The sequence below is a fragment of the Pterocles gutturalis genome, unplaced genomic scaffold, assembly GCF_000699245.1.
Source record: "Pterocles gutturalis isolate BGI_N339 unplaced genomic scaffold, ASM69924v1 scaffold47266, whole genome shotgun sequence".
NCBI classification, from domain to species: domain Eukaryota; kingdom Metazoa; phylum Chordata; class Aves; order Pterocliformes; family Pteroclidae; genus Pterocles; species Pterocles gutturalis.
Window position 1 is genome coordinate 14,586 of NW_010107202.1, and position 17,434 is coordinate 32,019.

General features: G+C 41.7%; 1 protein-coding gene across 1 annotated transcript in view; it reads right to left on the reverse strand.

Annotated features, from left to right (window-relative positions):
• Positions 1–17,434, reverse strand: part of BTRC (beta-transducin repeat containing E3 ubiquitin protein ligase) — a gene marked incomplete at its 3' end in the record, with an annotated part of 63,677 nt that overhangs the window by 14,436 nt on the left and 31,807 nt on the right. Inside the window, exons 3-4 of the mRNA XM_010088013.1 lie at positions 4,759–4,990; positions 9–195 (exon numbers count right to left, since the gene is read on the reverse strand). Of these exons, the coding sequence (XP_010086315.1) occupies positions 9–195; positions 4,759–4,963 (392 nt within the window). The remainder of the gene's footprint in view (positions 1–8; positions 196–4,758; positions 4,991–17,434) is intronic.

Sequence of the window (17,434 nt, forward strand, 5' to 3'; positions counted from 1 at the left end):
TCTCTCACCATCCTCTCCTCTCTGACAAGCCCCTCCACAAGGAGTCTGTCCTGACCATTCTCTCGATGAGCTTCTTCCACAGCATGCCGTCCGATGTCACCCGGTACCATTCCTTGCATACCAGCTCAGCAGCACACAATGATTTGGCATCCAGGTACGACAGAATGTTCTCAGCAATATGATCCAATCCCCGAGCTGGGGGAGGAAAAAAAAAAGATTATTTGCTGGGGAGACACAGAGTTTAAAACAACTCCTCTTGCTAGTACAAAGATACCCTCTCTTTCCATCTACTCTTCTGCATGCAGAGCTGGACCAAATGCACAGAAGAGCATTTGCAGCTAAGTTCAGGAGTGAACAGCGTTCTCCAACTTCCTTTGGATATAACACAACAAGTCATTAAAAATAATAAAGAATCCAAGAAGTCATTCCAATCCATTTCAATGGGTTTTAGCACTAGGGGGATATTCTATGGATGGCATTTCCAACTCAGCAACGCAGCCCCCAAAATCTCTCTATATTAGGACCATTTCTCATCTCACTGCTACAGCTGTTCTCGTGTTCCGACGGCTCAAAAGCTGTTTTTGCTAAAGCAGTAGCTTTTAAACGTAATGAAGAAAAAAATATATATTCCCAATGTGTGCCCTGAAGGGTAGTGGTACCTTTAGACATGGGGGAGGGAAAGATATGCAGATGCACAGAGAAGTGGGGAGGGAAGGAGAGGATGTGTAAGGAGAAAGTGAAGCAGGTTTGATAGTTTCATTTATCTTAGTGGGTGGAGGAAAAATATGCACCAAAATGGCATAATTTGCAAATATTTGCCACTGTGAATACCAGGACTGGCTTTGTTTCAACATGGCTGGAGTGAAACGTAAAGCAATTGCCTGGTTACCACCAAGCAGCTCAATGTAATCTGCGTAGCTGGGAGCCAGCGAAGGTTCTGTTAGGTTTCTTAATAGGATGGATGTATCCAGTAAAAATGTGCCCTTACCCACTCAAATTTAATCACCAGCAAGACTTGAGGAAAATAAGATGCCTTTTAAATGAGATATTACACAAAAACAGCTTCTCTTGGAGGCTGTTTGATTCCCAAGTGACACACAGCATCAAGAGATTATCTCACTTCACCGGTCAAACTTCAGAGGCTTTGTGCAAGTTCTAGTTTAGACCCTATCATCCCTCAGGCGTAATGTTCAGACCAACCAAAAAGGAAGCATGACAGATTGGTATTACATGCATCTTCCCTCTGGTTCACATTTGGGACAGAGTTAAATACATCTTTTCTTACTTTTAAAACAACAGCCTCAAAGACCAGGCCCTGCTTGTGACAGGGAAAGAAAAAGCAGCATATTTGTTGGTGTTGTTTTTACAGTCACATGTTCATACCTTTGCAAACACAAACTGGGTGCAACCAGCTGATTCTGGTTAGAGTTCATGAGACAAAAAAAGCCCAATCTTTGTTTTTGTTAACCGAAAGACCTCAAAATTATCTCCCAATGCACGAAAACAAGAAAACTCAGCAGGCCTCCTCTCTCTCCTTTCAAAAATCCTAAATTTACAATACACTTTGAGTGAGACAGTGCCCAGCATTTTATGCTTCCATTCATACAGTAGAAAAAGCACATGAATGATACCATGCACAACCACAGAGTGCAGAAAGAGGCTTGACATTTCTTATCTTTATAGATGCAAAATTAGATGTCAACCTCCAAAATAAAAGCATCAGCAGCCTTTATTATGTATTTAATCTGAAAAGATATATACAGCCACTATACAAAATTGTTTTAAAAAAGTGTTTGTAAATGTAGATTGACACTACAGCAAGTTGTGGAAAGAGAGGTACAATGTTTTAGTGAACGGGAACTGGACTTTGCAGGAATTCCACAATTTGGTAGGTCAGACATGGACATCATGTCCCCCTGCTTTCCCACCCCAACACCTGCAGCCCTGAGCTCTCTCGACTGGGTGGAAATGACATACTTGCTTCCCCAATCTGTGTTGCTTCCAATGGGCCCACATTCATAGATCCACCAGGACATTTACAAATGTTTGATTGTGTAATATCCATAAAGAGTGATGGCAAGAAATTATTTTACACAGGGAACAGATCAGTGGCTTAGAAAGCAGGGCTACACCACATAAACCGGGCACAGCAATGTTCCCCCACAAGTCTGCCTCTGAACCATCTGCCCTTTCTGGATCGTCAGTAGTTGCATTTTAGATCTTGCTGCAATGAGATGTTGTAACTACTTCCATGGCCGTAAGTCACCCTTTGCCACTGATCCTAGACCCTTCGCAGACAAGGAATACTAATGTTCTGGCCTCTTGTTCTCACATTTATGGTAATGAGAAGGGCAGAGCTATATTTGTCCTGGCTAAAAATTCAAGTTTATTATCATATTTCTTAGGACGAGCACAACTCACTGAGACATATATCTAACAAGGAATGGCTTCCTTAAAAAAGAGAAATCTCTGCTCACAAAAGTTTTTGCTGAATTGAAGTGAAACACGATTAGTCCTCCATACCAACAAGAATGCTTCAGTTATTTCACACATGAAACCCTTAAGAAAATTACTTTCCTCAAAAAAAATGTTAAACAGCTTGGAAATGCTAAGCAGAGACCTTATTATTCAGAAACAGAACGAAGTTAAGTAGACAGTTAAGCTGTATTTTTCAAACAACCTTAATTCTGTCCAAAGTACTGGGAAAATAATCTGAGCCAATTTTACTCTGCATACTAGTAAAGTGTGCTCATGATGTAAAACTACCTTTAATTCTGGTCATTCCTTGGGACAGTGCTAGGAGGACAGAGATAAGATGCCTCATGATTTTGAAGTATCTTTATTGTTTTATTTACTCAAGGGGGAGAGCAGGAGAGAGAATGAAGGAGTAAAAATGAAATCCGAATACTGAACATTTGAGAATTTCAGAAAGACAAAAAGTACTTAAGGAGTTTAGGGTTTTTTTGATTACGTGACTTAACTTGAAGTTTTAGGTGCATCACCTCTTCCTAGGCAGTTTCTTACCTTCCCCTTTCCCATTCCTCTGATGGAAAGCTGCCTATAACCAGGACATCTTGCATAGACTGCAGAGCCTGCACCAGTGTAATTGCTTGCCATTAATTTTCTCCCTTAGAGCTATATTCACTACGACATTGGCACTTTACAAATATGCCCATACATTATTTAAGCACACAGTTCCCACAACTATTCAAATACTCACATATTAGCTGCCTGATTCCTACCTGTTCTGCATTCTGAGCCAGTAAAACTAGCTGCTTCCTGGGAAACTCTGAAAAGTTATGCTATGGCTAGGAAATTTTGAATGCCTCTGAAAATAATATTTGCACAGAATTTTCAGAAAAAGGCCTGTAGGATGAAATCAAGCAAGTGCAAATGAGATGTGTCGGCTTGTCTTGATTGAGTTTTGTGGAGAAAGACCTGGAAAAACTGTGTATGCAACTATATGCATACTTTCACTTTAAAAGTTGGGAAACCAGTGCACTTTCAAAATGCTCTTATTTTCCTGAAACAGAACAGCTCCACAATTTATAATGCTGCTCTAAGTACACGAGATTATTGCCACTGGACTATTAAAAACTAACATAAAGCAGGTACTTAGCATAACTAAGATTTTTTTTTTTTTTAATGCTACAATAGCCATTTGATTACTGGGCACGATGACCTTAAAAATCCAGTGAGTCTACATATTTAATTTCATAGCAAAGCTCCTGCTGTGCCTTTATGCTTTGTACAATTCACAGTTAAACATGCTTTTTTCCATCTTTTAACCCTAGAAATTAAATTTCATGTTGGGAAATCCCTTCTGAAGAATGACCAAATGACTGGATTTAACAAATTGTCAGAGCTCAGCAGTTATCCAAAGGTATTCACAGAACAAGCTTTTGTCAAGAAACTCCCCTCTTCAACTAGATATTTAGAGACAACACTTGTAGTGCTTCTTGCTCAGGTCCACATCAAACTAAGGACCTATGCCATGGGAATGCTAACCTATTAACTATCTATTGAGGTACCATCTAATGGTTTGAAAAAGAGATTAAAGAGCCAGAAATTTGTGTGGTTCTGAATTTTACTGCTGTATTTATTTTATCTCCCACTGTCTCAGTTTTCCCATCTATAAGACAGGGTCAATACAAAACTGCATGTATACCACTTTACGTGTGCATTCTGAGAGATACATCCAATTCCACATGTGAGAACAGCTGGAACAATATTCTCAATGGAAAACACTACAGAGGTGCAAAAATTAGAACATTTCCATCCTTCAATCTTATGGCCTCCATTCTTTACTAGCAATAAACACATAATCAAACTGATGGTTCAGGAAGGTATTTTACTAGGAAAGAGAGACAAAAAAATCTAAGTAAGAAAAGGGAAAACTCAGCTGAGCAACCAAAACGAGTAGTAGTCTTAATTTTAAAAATTTTTATTATTCATGGATCATGGGCATTATGAGTACAACCACCTGCCCTGTGGCTTGCAACAACTGTCCTTAAGATACATATACGAGCTATCATTTACTCCTAGCCAAACTGTGTTAGATCATGCCCTGAGAGACAGTAGGAATACAAACTAAAATATTACCACAGTTCACACTGGCATAGAGCTTTTAATTCAAAAGCTATCATCTATTTTGCAAACTGACCCTAGAAGAGACCTCTCCAGCAGAGTAGGCCAGAGTGGAATAGTTTTCTGAAAGACAAGATGGGAGGAGCAAGCTCTCTCCGCCTGCAGAAATACCTGGCAGCGCAGTGATGAAGTCCCTCTGTAACATGGGTTTGAGGTATGAGTTTATATGTCCGTGCTGGTAGTGACACATCTGGGAGATGAGGTGCTCCACAAACTCCACCTGGTCAGACTCGGACCACTGTTCAAAATACTTGACACAGAGTTCCTTCTCCTTCTCATAGCTTGCGGACAGTTTTCTTTGCTTGGGCACAATCATGCTGGAAGTGCCATTGGCAAGTTTTGTCTGTAAACAGGAAGAAGAGAAAAACCGAAATCATACATAGGAAAAGAAGCTCACGTGGTTTCATGATTTTTGGGGGGGAAAAAGGAGAAGGAAAAAAGCACTCTGATACATAAAGTTGGCTGAAGCCATGTATCCCATTTGGTGCTGTCAGCCAGAGCGCGAGCTGCAGCCCTTGCAGGACAATGCACCAGCTCGTGCCAGAGCTGCGCACAAAGGACTCTGGTGAGACAGGAAACTGTGAGTGGCAATTTAACACAAACACAATTTTATTTACATCTTGCAGACAGTAAAATGCATTTGGATTCCTAATCTACAGTTACCAGTTACTTCAATGCACCAACAGAAAACTGCATTTGCATTCTGTGCTTTTTTCTAAAGAATAGACTGCTACTAAAATTCATAGGGAATGCATGAAATCGATGAGAAAAAAATGACAGTACTTCTTTTGAGTATAATACTATACTCAGAGAGCAAAGCCAGCTAAAACACACCCTCATATTCGATACATACTTCTTTCACAGAATAAAAGATTTTCATCTTTCTGAGCACTGTTAATATCTTGTCAGAAGGACGCAGCTCAAAGAAGAGTTTCAGGGACAAAACAAAACACTGACATTTCAATTTACTACTTGATAGCAAGATATAATTTCTGCTTTCTAAACGATTTAACGGGAAGAAAAGTGCACATTTTGCAATGCAAGGATATCCTTTGTCCAAGGAAGATTAACTGCTGGGAAATTTTTTTTTTCCCATGCTGGTCAAATAGTTTGTATTAACTGCTGAAAATGTGATTTTCTCTCTTCTGTTGCAATGGTTTAACACCAGACAGCATTATAGTAACAGTCAATATTATTACATCATTTTTATTTACAAAATACATTTAGAGGTTAATTATTAAATAATTAAAACAAATTACAGATATCAGAATATATAAAATATTGACTTAGGGATGCCACATTTCTGTTCTATGATGATAATTCCAGGCAACAACCTCACCAGGAGACTTTATTAACTTTAAGGGAAAAAACAAGTACCTAAATCTAGGTATAAATCTAGATATAAGGAAGAAATTCTTTACTGGGAGGGTGGTGAGGCACTGGAAGAGGTTGCCCAGGGAAGTTGTGGATGCCCCATCCCTGGAGGTGTTCAAGGCCAGGCTGGATGAGGCTTTGAGCAACCTGGGCTAGTGGAGGGTGTCCCTGCCCATGGCAGGGGGGTTGGAACTTGATGATCTGTAAGGTCCCTTCCAACCCAAACCATTCTCTGATTCTATGATTTCTCTGCAAAGATATCTAATGATCTAAAAGAAATGCATGGATTAACTGATTTTACAGGAAAAGAAAAAACAACAAAAAAGCCTTTTTTCATCAAATGCCAAAACAGTGGGTTATTTAGAAACCACAAAATCTAGTTACCAAAACTGGGTTTGGAATGCAGGAAGTCCTCATTTCTCAGGAGTAAATAATTCTTGTACTTCAATAACCCCCAACTCTGACAGCAATCCTGACTTCTGAATGCCAAAAACGTCATAATTTGAAAATCTACTCAACTAATCGCCATGTACATTTCATTTTCTAAAGAACATCGACCTAAATACTCTTTTCAGCATTTCCAGCAGAGCTGGACAGGCTCTCCTCTGGCAGAAAAAGACAGTAATTAGCTGTCATTTTTAACAAGCAGTTTCTTTTAATTCTGAATTATGGTTTGACTTAAGTTTCATTGAGAACACAGAACATGGAGATCACACCATCAGTGCTCAACTTCGCAGCTCAATGTTTTCAACTTTACTTTTAACCCCACTCCTCCCTGCAAATTTCTGTGTGTGTTCAGGAAGATCACACAAGACAAGGGCTACGACTGAGCTACACCGTCATGTAGTCATCACACAGACAGCACTGACTGCAAGCGAGTCACAGAGCCAGTACTGGGCTGCAGGAAAGAAATACTCTCTCTTGGGCCAACTTTTTATATAAAGAAATCTCTAAAAGGACTGTGGGCATAAAGTCCTAGGTGTGACAGGCTGGAGTTTTCCTAGTACAGTCCACAGCAGGCAACAGCCTGGCAAAAAATGATTACCAGTGGACTGCACTGAACATCAGTCTTCAGGTATTCTGGTAATTTTTGCTGTGGTTAAGCTGTCTGCAAAACAGACACCCCTGAAAAAATGCTGGATTAAGACAGTGGAGAGATGTTGTATTCTACAAGCTTTATTGTAATTTCATCTCTTGTTTTGTTTGCTTTGCGTTTCACAAATGGCTGTCTCTGCAACACATTTTTTAAAAACCTGTACCTATACCTTTGCCTTTTAATCTGAGAGACTGTGAAGTCTGACTAATATCTGAGCTGGAGTGGAGTGGACAGCTGCTGTGCAAAGACCACAAAAGAGGACACCCCTTTCATGGGGTGGTACGACATTCTGGCCTTTCCTTGCCTCCTGAGCATCCTTCTCCCAGAAGCCTTCAGCTCCCCAGTTGCCTCTAAAACATCGTTTTGGGGTATCAAACAGCAGCTGCAACATCTGCAAAAAACAAGTAATGGCTTATGTATGTACAAACAGATGGCTTAGATGGGACAAAACAACTCATTCTGCCTGGATCCCAAGTGAATAAAGGCCTCTTGGGGAATAATGAGTAAATGTAAAGAGTCCATTGACCAACACTAGTAACAGCTCTGGGAGTCAAACTCCAAGTTTACATAGTGGTTCCGCTAAGAAAAGCACTATACATGTTACAGCGCTTATGTCCAAATTAGTGGACAGGGGAACACTGTACTTTTTAGGTTCATGTGCATACTCGGGCTGCATTCTGACACTGTCAACTTGAGACCTGGTTTGCACCCTTGCCTGCTCTGGTTTCCCATCAAAAGGAGTGAGGGCAAGCCCAGAGGTAGCCATGGTGTGCCCAGCAGGTCCTGTGGTCTCTGCAAGCAGGGAACCAGGAGGACAGGGCAGGTCACAAACACACCAGTTCTGCAGAGTAGAGACAGACTAATTCACAGGGCTCCCAAGTCACTGAATCACAATACATGCTGACATGACTCCCCAGACTCTCTGTAGCTACAGTTTAGAACAAAATTCCTGAATTTCAGTTTAAAGATTCCTGAAAATCCACTGGGGGTGCAGTGAGAAAGGCCTTTTATTAAAAAAAGCCAACAACAAAACAACATCAAGCATCTGTATTATTAAAGCATTGGGGCGGTTACTACCAGTAAGAGAATTGATTTGCTTCCTCAGAAACCCTGATGACTCAACCATTTTGATCAACCGCCTCAAGTTCATGACAAACCATCTTAGAACAATATCAGCAACTATTTCCTGGAGCACACAATTGTCTACAGCCTCTTCCCTATCCTGGTACAATAACCAGGTTACCAGAAAACTACTGCTAACTCTGAATAAAGCTTTTCTGACTCCCCTTTCACAAACCCCTATAAGTGAGGGCTGAGAGGGGCCCCAGCTGGCTCTGGGCACAGCAACTCATCTGGAGGAGCAGCACAGGTGTCCTCCTACACCGGTGTGTCTGAGCTAGGACGCTGTGCCAGGAAACCCAGGGGACTGAGCGCCTCAGCTTGGTACTAGCTCAGGGATCTACGTATTATGCTCCATTGCAGCCCATAATTACAAGACCATTTCTCCAATGGCTACATTTAACACAAAGCACATTTGTATGCCCAGTGAAGTAGAAGAGGACTAATATATGAAAGGACTTTAATCTAAATAATGGCTTGCAACTATAGAAAGGTGCATTATTTCAACACAGATAAATAAGGTCTGGATAAATCTACTGCTCTGCATATAAAACAAAACAGCCATGGTATATCACACCTGCAACCCATGTATGACAACCAAGGTTACTTTTGTTTTGGTTCAGTATAGGAACCAAGGATTCTCCTAAAGCACAGAAGAAACAAATAAAGAACAGTTCTCTGATTCTAGTATAGGTATAGTGTTTCCCCATCCATAAGAGGGGTCACAACTTTTGTATAAACCCCAAACCACCATGTCCTCTAATCATTGCAGAGGACTTTGTCAAGGCACTTTTCACAGCATGGATGAACTCAGATTACATGTTTCTTAATGTAAGAAAACAGCTCAAAGTCAAAGAAAAAGAGAAGCTGTTTCCTGGAATATCGAGAATGGCTTTAAATGAACCCAGCAAGGTTTGGAACCTTCTGGACCTTCAAGACATCTTCATGCTGGAGCTCTGAAAAGACTGAAAGCTTAGACCATCACTGCAAATTTCCCACAGTTTCTCCCTAGACAAAAGGAAGGGACTTGCCTTCCATGTTCCAGTATCGACAGGTCATACTGTGCTTCTCTCCTCCTTCCCAGACCCACTGGGACTACAGGCTCTGCCACAGACAGATGTCTTCTACTGCTTATCTGCAGCCACGGTATTTCACCTCCAACTCCACTGTATGCACTGCCAGCTGCGGTTAAGTCAGTGATCTAGGCAGAGCCACCTTAACAGGAATTTTGGACGGGTCTTAGTGAAGGGGAGGAAAAAAGAGGACATAATGTTTAATTATAAGAAATGATTGAAATAGGCACAGACATACCCCGGGTGCCTCTGCACTGCAGCAAGCTCTAAACTTGTTATCGTTAATGGTTTAAATTTCACTGTGCTAATCATTTCAGGACACAAGCCTTTCTTGATAATCTAATGAATTATTCCAACATCCTTCAGCAAAAAAAATCCTCCATGACAGCACTAATTACAAGACGTTTTCCCAGTGCTTATGTAAAATATGACAGAGCAGCAGCTTAGGGAATTGCAGAAAACTGCTTCTAATTTCCACTGAGAAACTGACAAACACCTCTCTTTCATCTCTCCCAGCTCTCAAGTAAGATTTAACTTTCTCATTTAGTTAATTACCGAGTGAGGATCATCATTTTCCCGGATCGGAGCGGCACAGAGCCTTTATCGTGTTAACTTGTGAACTTGATCGATGGCTGCTGCTAAAACTTAATAACTTCACCCCCTGGCAAATTGTAAGATAAATATAATAGGAGAAACTCTGACAGTAAAAACCTGCCAGAAATGAGCGCTGTGTTTATGTTTCTTTGCAGGCAGCAAAAAAACAACCGACAGCTTATTACTGGGTGCGTGTTACTTATATTTAAAAGACTCCAGGCAGTTAACTTTCTGCGTACTGTTCAAACTTTACTCACAAGATAAAAGACACTGGGTTAAAAAACAAGCTACAGGATGACAAAAAAAGGAACCATGGAGGTTTAGATCCAGAGTAGGGAGGGAAGACAGGAACTTCACAATGAAAGCAAAGCCACACTTGTCTCTATATTCTGAATATTCTTCAAGATTAGCCACATTAAAAATACCCACAACAGTGAATCCAGACCTGAGACTGGTTTCAGCAGCAGTACAAAGCTCAGGAATTTTGGAGCGTGTCAGAAGCTGTGTGGGAAAAACAGGGATTAAAACGTACCAGTGTGGCAGTGAGATGATTCGGTTTGATGCCTGTAAAGCTGCTCTTAGCCAAAGAACCTCAGCATGGCTGGCTTTCCAAAAGCTACTTGTGTGGCCATGAAACTGCTTGTACTGCCCCTGATGAAGTACCACTCAATACCACTCCAATGTAGCAACGTAACAAAAATGGTGAAACAGACCTGAGAATGTATGCCAGGCTTCCACGCTAAAGGGCAGAGCTAGCATTTGAGAATCCTGTTGAAAGGGTGTTGTTTGCATGGCCTAAAGGCAATAGCAGCATAATTAAGAGGATACAAGTTCAATTTCTATGGCTGGCTTCTTTTTAGGCTTGTAATCACCAAATGCTCCCAGAACTGATTCCCAGACTGCCACAGCTAAGCAAAGAGGGAAGAAGTCCTTTGCAGCTCTTATTGGCAGCTTCTTATTAAAGAGCTCCATTGCTCTGAGAACTGGGGTGTGGCAAGGGGGTATCTCGCCATAAAGAGCAGGATCTCGTGAGCCATAGCACCCGAAAGACGTGACTAGGGTAGCCGGCTCCTCATTTTTTTCCTTTGCAGGATGAACCTGCTTTTCCAGTGTTTGACTTGACAGCAAAGCGACAATGCTAGGTCATTAAACAACTCACTCCATTTACTTTTATTTTAAAAGCTCAGTTTAGAATCTACCCATTTCTGTCCGCCTCCATCTCACATAACAGTCTCTGTGAGGTTAACCATGGGTTTAGCACATGGACTTACTCGCTCAGTACTGAATTAGTTTTCACGCTGCAAAGCTCACTGAAACATTCTGAAAAACAAACATAACCCAGAAGTAGATGATCATCAATCACATCTGAGAGTCAAAAAGAAAAGCACCATGGAAGAAACCATAGCATCTTTACTATTTATTTTCAAGAGAAAATTCAAAATACACGCTCACTCTGAAATTAATAGTACCCTGTATACCCAAGGAACTAGTAATTCTAACTTGTCTGGGGCTTTTAGCTGCTTGTCCACATCTGGTTAATAACCACACTGCAGAAAAACCATGGTGAGAAAGGATACATCTAGATGAAACATCACTGTAATTATGTTGGACACAGCAGCCCAACCTGCCACACTTTCCAAAATCCTGAGGGGCCAACAGTGTTCAGAGGTACCATCTAAGTACCTATGATATGGAGCCAGCCTGGAGGGCACCTGGCTAAGGACATTACCTTCAGATATAGAAAAAAAGGGGGAAGGCTGGTTTGGTTCAGGGCCAGAGAAAGCTGCAGACACCAGAGAAGTAACATGCTGAGTCTCCCTAGGGACTGGGGAGGCAGGACTGCACCATGGGCACCTGCACACTGGCTACAGAAAGAGCAGCAATAATACCTTGCTGGAGAAGCTGCTCCCCTCCCACACTGCTACAAAATAAACAGCAACAGGGAGAGGAGATTAAAAAAGTATTCTTTTAAGGTAATACTTAATGTTTCAGACAGACTAATAAAGTTTAATTGTCTGGAATCTCGTACCTTTTACTGTAAACTTTCCTTTGATATAGGTCTCCCATCTAGATTTTAAGTGCTGGCAAAAACCTCCAAAATAAAATTTCTCTGATGCCAGCAATGGATGTGAATTGGGAGTCCCTCTCCTCCTCCTCCCTTATCTCCAAGCACTGATAAGAAATCTGCTTGCATCAGCACAGCACTGGCATATGTTACTTTCCCAAACTACAATCCCTGACCAAATGCACATCTAGACATACGGGGAGAGGGCAGACACCGTCACTCTTAAGGAGATAGATTTCAGAATGTACCTTTTATTAGTTGTAAAGTGATCATACACAAATTTCAAAGCAGATCCTCCAGTAACAACAAATCACTTCCAGTTGGAAGTCACCAAAGGAAATGGTTTCTTCCTTGGCACGGCTACCAGAACCAGGGTTGAACTGCTGGGACCATTACATGTTATTACTGTTAATAGAGGGAAGGAATATGGACATTATCACTTGGAGAACCAGTCTAGTAAAGCCATCGGGTAACGGCCAGTAGCAACAAAGGGCTCATTTATGGCAGTGAAAAGCTCAAGCTATGCTCTAAGCAGCAGTTTCATAGTTTTCTGGAACAGTTGCTCCTGTTTTTAAAACACCTAAGCATGATCTACAGCCTGAGTGAAGTTACTCTTTATGGGTGTTGCTGATCTTCTTTCTGCTCCAAGTACTCCCTTAACTCAGAGAGAAAAGCAGCCAGGAATAAGTAGCTGGACTCGAGTGATTCAAAACATGGCTGAACAGTGAAGACTGTACCACTGGGAACAACAAATGAGTAAAGGGGGAGAATGACCCTGTTATCTGCACTCAATACACTACTGAGGTTTTCAAAACACTGTGGTTCTGTCTACTTAAAGCTTGTATCATCAAGAAACACATGCCCTCCATGATAGTTTACATAGTATATTCCAAGACAGTTTATATAGTATTGTTTTTCATGAAGATGCATTTTACTAACAACAAGAAAGAGTGCACAAGCACACCAAACCACCTGGCCAAGGCAAAGTGAGTGATTCAGAACTGGAAGTCATGAATATACATGCTAGATATCATATACCATTTCCCAGCTACAGGAGTACTACATATTTCCAAGCATACTGGAGAGATGCAACGAACGAAAACGCAGCAGCAACCTGAAGAATGGCAAGATTCACATATGTGCTTTGCTCCCACTGCAAACGTACTCCTTAGATCTGCTGGCAGAGTTGGCTACAGGAGCACTCCCTAACCTATTTCAGTCAAAATAAGCTTGTTAGCAAAGACATGCTATTTAAACTGTCTAAGCTAAAACACCTCATCTTAACTGAAAGCAGGTTTGCAGTTTTGCTGACAGATCCTGGAGGGCAGCAACCTGCAGCAGCCCGATGAAGGCTGACTGGTATTCTTTTCCACCAGCACAGCCAGGTCTAGAAGAGGACATCTCATCAGCTCATGCTGAATGATACCAGCATGACTGCTGTACTACCACAGAAGCATCTGTAGGAGGAAAAGTCCATGAAATACTCTTTCTTAGCATCAGGACAAAGCTGGCCAGTGGACTGCAGCCAAACTCTTGACAGATTTGCCTTGTAGCCTCCCATAACCCCTACAAAACCACCCTATAACTCTCACCCACTAACAAGCATTGTCTTCTCAGGTGAGCTGTTCTGATAACCTTGCAGTCAAACGTCACCTTGCTGTGAAACTGGGGTGATTCCCATCAAGAACCACCAAGGCCACTATGGTAGCTGGATGGGTTTGGCCTGGGGAAGACTGGGGACTATCTGCTAGTCTTCCACTACCTATAGGGAGGTTACAGAGGAAAGCAAGACAGTCTTTTCAGAAGTGTACAATGACAGGAAGAGAGGCAACAGGCACAGGCTGTAGCAAACAAAACTCTGGACATTAAGAGGAAAATTTTCAAAATACAAGTGGACAAGGTCCTGAGCAAAATGAGCTGGCTGTGAAGGTAATCCTCCTCTGAATAGGCATCTGGACTGGAAACCTCCAGAGGTCCACCTCAACTAACAAGCCTTCTACGAATTTGTATCTTAAGATTGTGTTAGTCCATTATTTCATCAATAGCTGGCAAGTGATTCATGACCTGAGGAACAAATTCTAAAAATACAAGCTAAGGACATTCTCTAATGAATTCTGCATCTTCAGAAACTGCATTAGGTTGGGTTATGCCAAATGCTGTTGATAAGTGAAAGTACCTGACAGAAGAAAGTCTAGAAAGAGCACCCTCTACAACAAGTGACCAGCTCTGACCGTAACAGCACTTCAGGAAGGCATACTCAGATTCACAGCTGAACAGACTTTATCCCTATCAGCTGATGCTCAAATTGCACAACCCAGAAGCCCACGTTACAGACCACCACACTACGGATGCCTCCTTGTCTCAGTGCTTAGCTGCCAATAATCTTTCAGAAAAACCCCTCAAACTAAATGAAGGAGGGACCCTTCCAGTATTCCAGCCCCTGTACTAGACTCAATCAAAGTGTAATTGTTTTAATATAACATACAAGCAATATAAAAATTCCAGTAAACTGTGTCAGAATCACAGAATGTTAGAGATTGAAAGGGACCTCAAAAGGTCATCTAGTCCAATCCCCCTGCCGGAGCAGGAACACCTAGATCAGATCACACAGGAACGCATCCAGGCGGGCTTTGAATGTCTCCAGAGAAGGAGACTCCACAACCTCTCTGGGCAGCCTGTTCCAGTGCTCTGTCACCCTCACTGTAAAGAAGTTTTTTCTCATATTCAAGTGGAACCTCCTATGTTCCAGCTTGCACCCATTGCCCCTTGTCCTATCACTAGATGTCACAGAGAAGAGCCTGGCTCCATCCTCCTGACACTCACCCTTTACATATTTATAAACATTGATTAGGTCACCCCTCAGTCTCCTCTTTTCCAGGCTAAAGAGACCCAGCTCCCTCAGCCTTTCCTCATTAGGGAGATGCTCCGTTCACTTCATCATCTTTGTGGCTATAACAGAACAGGATTACTAGCCTCACTTGATCCTTCAACATACTGTATTTTCCACATAATGTCCTTTTACTCAGAGGCATGATTCGACTATTCCTTTTAATGAGATTAATAACAGTGAAAACAGTATAAATCCACCTGCATTCCCCTTTCTCCAAACACAGGTTAAATTTTCTTTTCTTTTTTTCATCCTGCTTCTGAGAGTTACTTCCGTGTCATATCAGGAATGTAATCAGTGTGGAGCATATCATGTGAGAAATTTCTTCCATCCTCATGCACTGATGCATCCCACTGTAAATCTATCTAACAATCACCAATCCTTTCTTTAACTTTGACTACAATAATTGGCTAAATATCTAAGAAACAATTACACGCTGAGTAAAGTAGCTTTTCCTTCCAACAGTTTTAAATATATTCTCTTTTAAATAGCATCAGGTCTTCTACTGCAAGAATTGTCCTCCTTTATGAAAGGAAGGAGATATCAGACTTTATCATTGCATGCTATTTGTTAAACACCTCTGCAACACCTCTCACTTTTTCCCTGTATTTTCAGTCAGCTTGCAATAGCCTGTATTAAGTCTAGTATTAGTGTACTCAAAACTACACTATTTTTGTCTTCTCATCTATGAAGACCAATTTGGGATCATGCCTGGAAAAAACATATGCAACCTCCTGATACAAAATAAAATTAAACAAAAGATTTCAACGTTTCCTACCACAGACAAAACTAGGCACATGTACCACTCATAGCCTGTTCCTTTGATCGAGGGGTTAGAGCTCCCTCTAGCATTTTCAAACCAGAAGAGCCATAGATGCTAAGCTGTGACTACCTGGTCTCATCCAAAGCAGTCTTGGGTAGGGTTGTCTGCAATTTTTATTTTATTTACTTGTTTCCATCACACGAATGCATGCACTAGTTTACCTGAACTCCAGGACAAACAAGCTTCAGTGGAAATTCCCTCCATAACCGATTAAAAATACTTAGATTGCTATAATTAACTGATCTCTATGTTAAAACGTAATTTAGGAACAGCTGAAGTATTACCATGTCAGCTGTGCATACAATGTGAAATGTAGCAAGAGATTAAATGAAAAGTTGTTGAAAATATTCAATTTTCATGGCATAAAAAAGTATTGTTACCTCACCTCCCGTGCAGATGACAAACATCCCAATGCAGCTGACAGGTTGCCTGCAGTTGTGAATTACGTGTTTCTATTTCAGCATTAAATATTGAGTAACACTGCTTAAGTAACACTCAAAAAGGTGTAACCCTCCTGAATTCTGCACAGCACTGAAGACAGAGAAACATCTCATGACAGAAAAGGTGTCAGCCCTTTTTAATCACAGGTTATCACTTATTAATTCTTGATAAACTGAAAGCTGGCAGTGCAATGTCAAAATAAGAAAGGAAAATGGGAGCCAAGCCTTCTGAGTTTTACTACTAACCCTTCCACTGCCTTCTGCACTGCCACAGGCAAGTCACTCCACGAGTCTATCTGTTAAATAGATGTATCCTGACACAATTTACACAGAGGCAAAGCACAGCTTCATCCTGGAAATGTCTTCAGACGCCTCTGCGCTAAACGTGCTCAGTGAGGGCAATGTCACCAGGTGACACCATGCTTTACACAAGTGCAAACTTCCCCTAAAGCGCCAGCAAACAAATCCATCACTTTAAAACTAAACAGAACAGACTCCTTAGGAAAGGCATGGCCTTGACTTCACCAATTAGAAAAAAATGCAGCTGTACTGTTTCAGCAGCCTTCCAAAGCAGAATCAAACGTCAAGTGTGTTAAGAAAAAAAAATCACCTGGAGTTTTCTCAAACTGAGACACTGTATCCAGATACCACTCCTAAAATCAATACAAACCTGGAAACAACTCCCACACCCCTGAAGGAAAGTGCCCTAGGGAGGGTGTGCTTTAATTCAGTTCCTTTACTCATCACAGTAATGTCAATATGTAACCAGCGGGGGACTTAGGAACATCGCTTGGGTTCAGAGGTTTGCAATTTTAATATTAGTATGTGACAGAGATGAGGAAATACAATAGGATGTGTTCGGCTATCCACAGCTACGTTTTTATGCCTCTGACAAGTCCACTAAGAAAGACTAGAAGTAACTGGACCCGAGTAGATGACAGAAGCACCTGACAAAAACTTCCCAGCATCGCCCGCTGGTGTCCCTCAGTCCAGGCCGACAGCTGTCCTTGCCATTCTGGGCCCGGACTCTGTGCACAGTCCTGCCGCTGCACCCAAATCCTTACACACAGACCTTCCCTCCTGCCGTACAGATGGCATCCAAGGCCGTTCCTTTTATCCCCTTAAGAGGACTTGGAGAAAAGCGCTGGCAATGACTTCTCTCTCCCCACACCTCTCGCATGTGGCAGGAGAGGATTACAGCCCGATATCTGACCTGTCCAGCGGGACTGAAAGGACATCTGAAGCGAAAGCAAGACCTCCGCAGTTGCAGATCTGCTATCTGCGTGCCTCTTTGAGCTGACGCTGCGGACCACCTG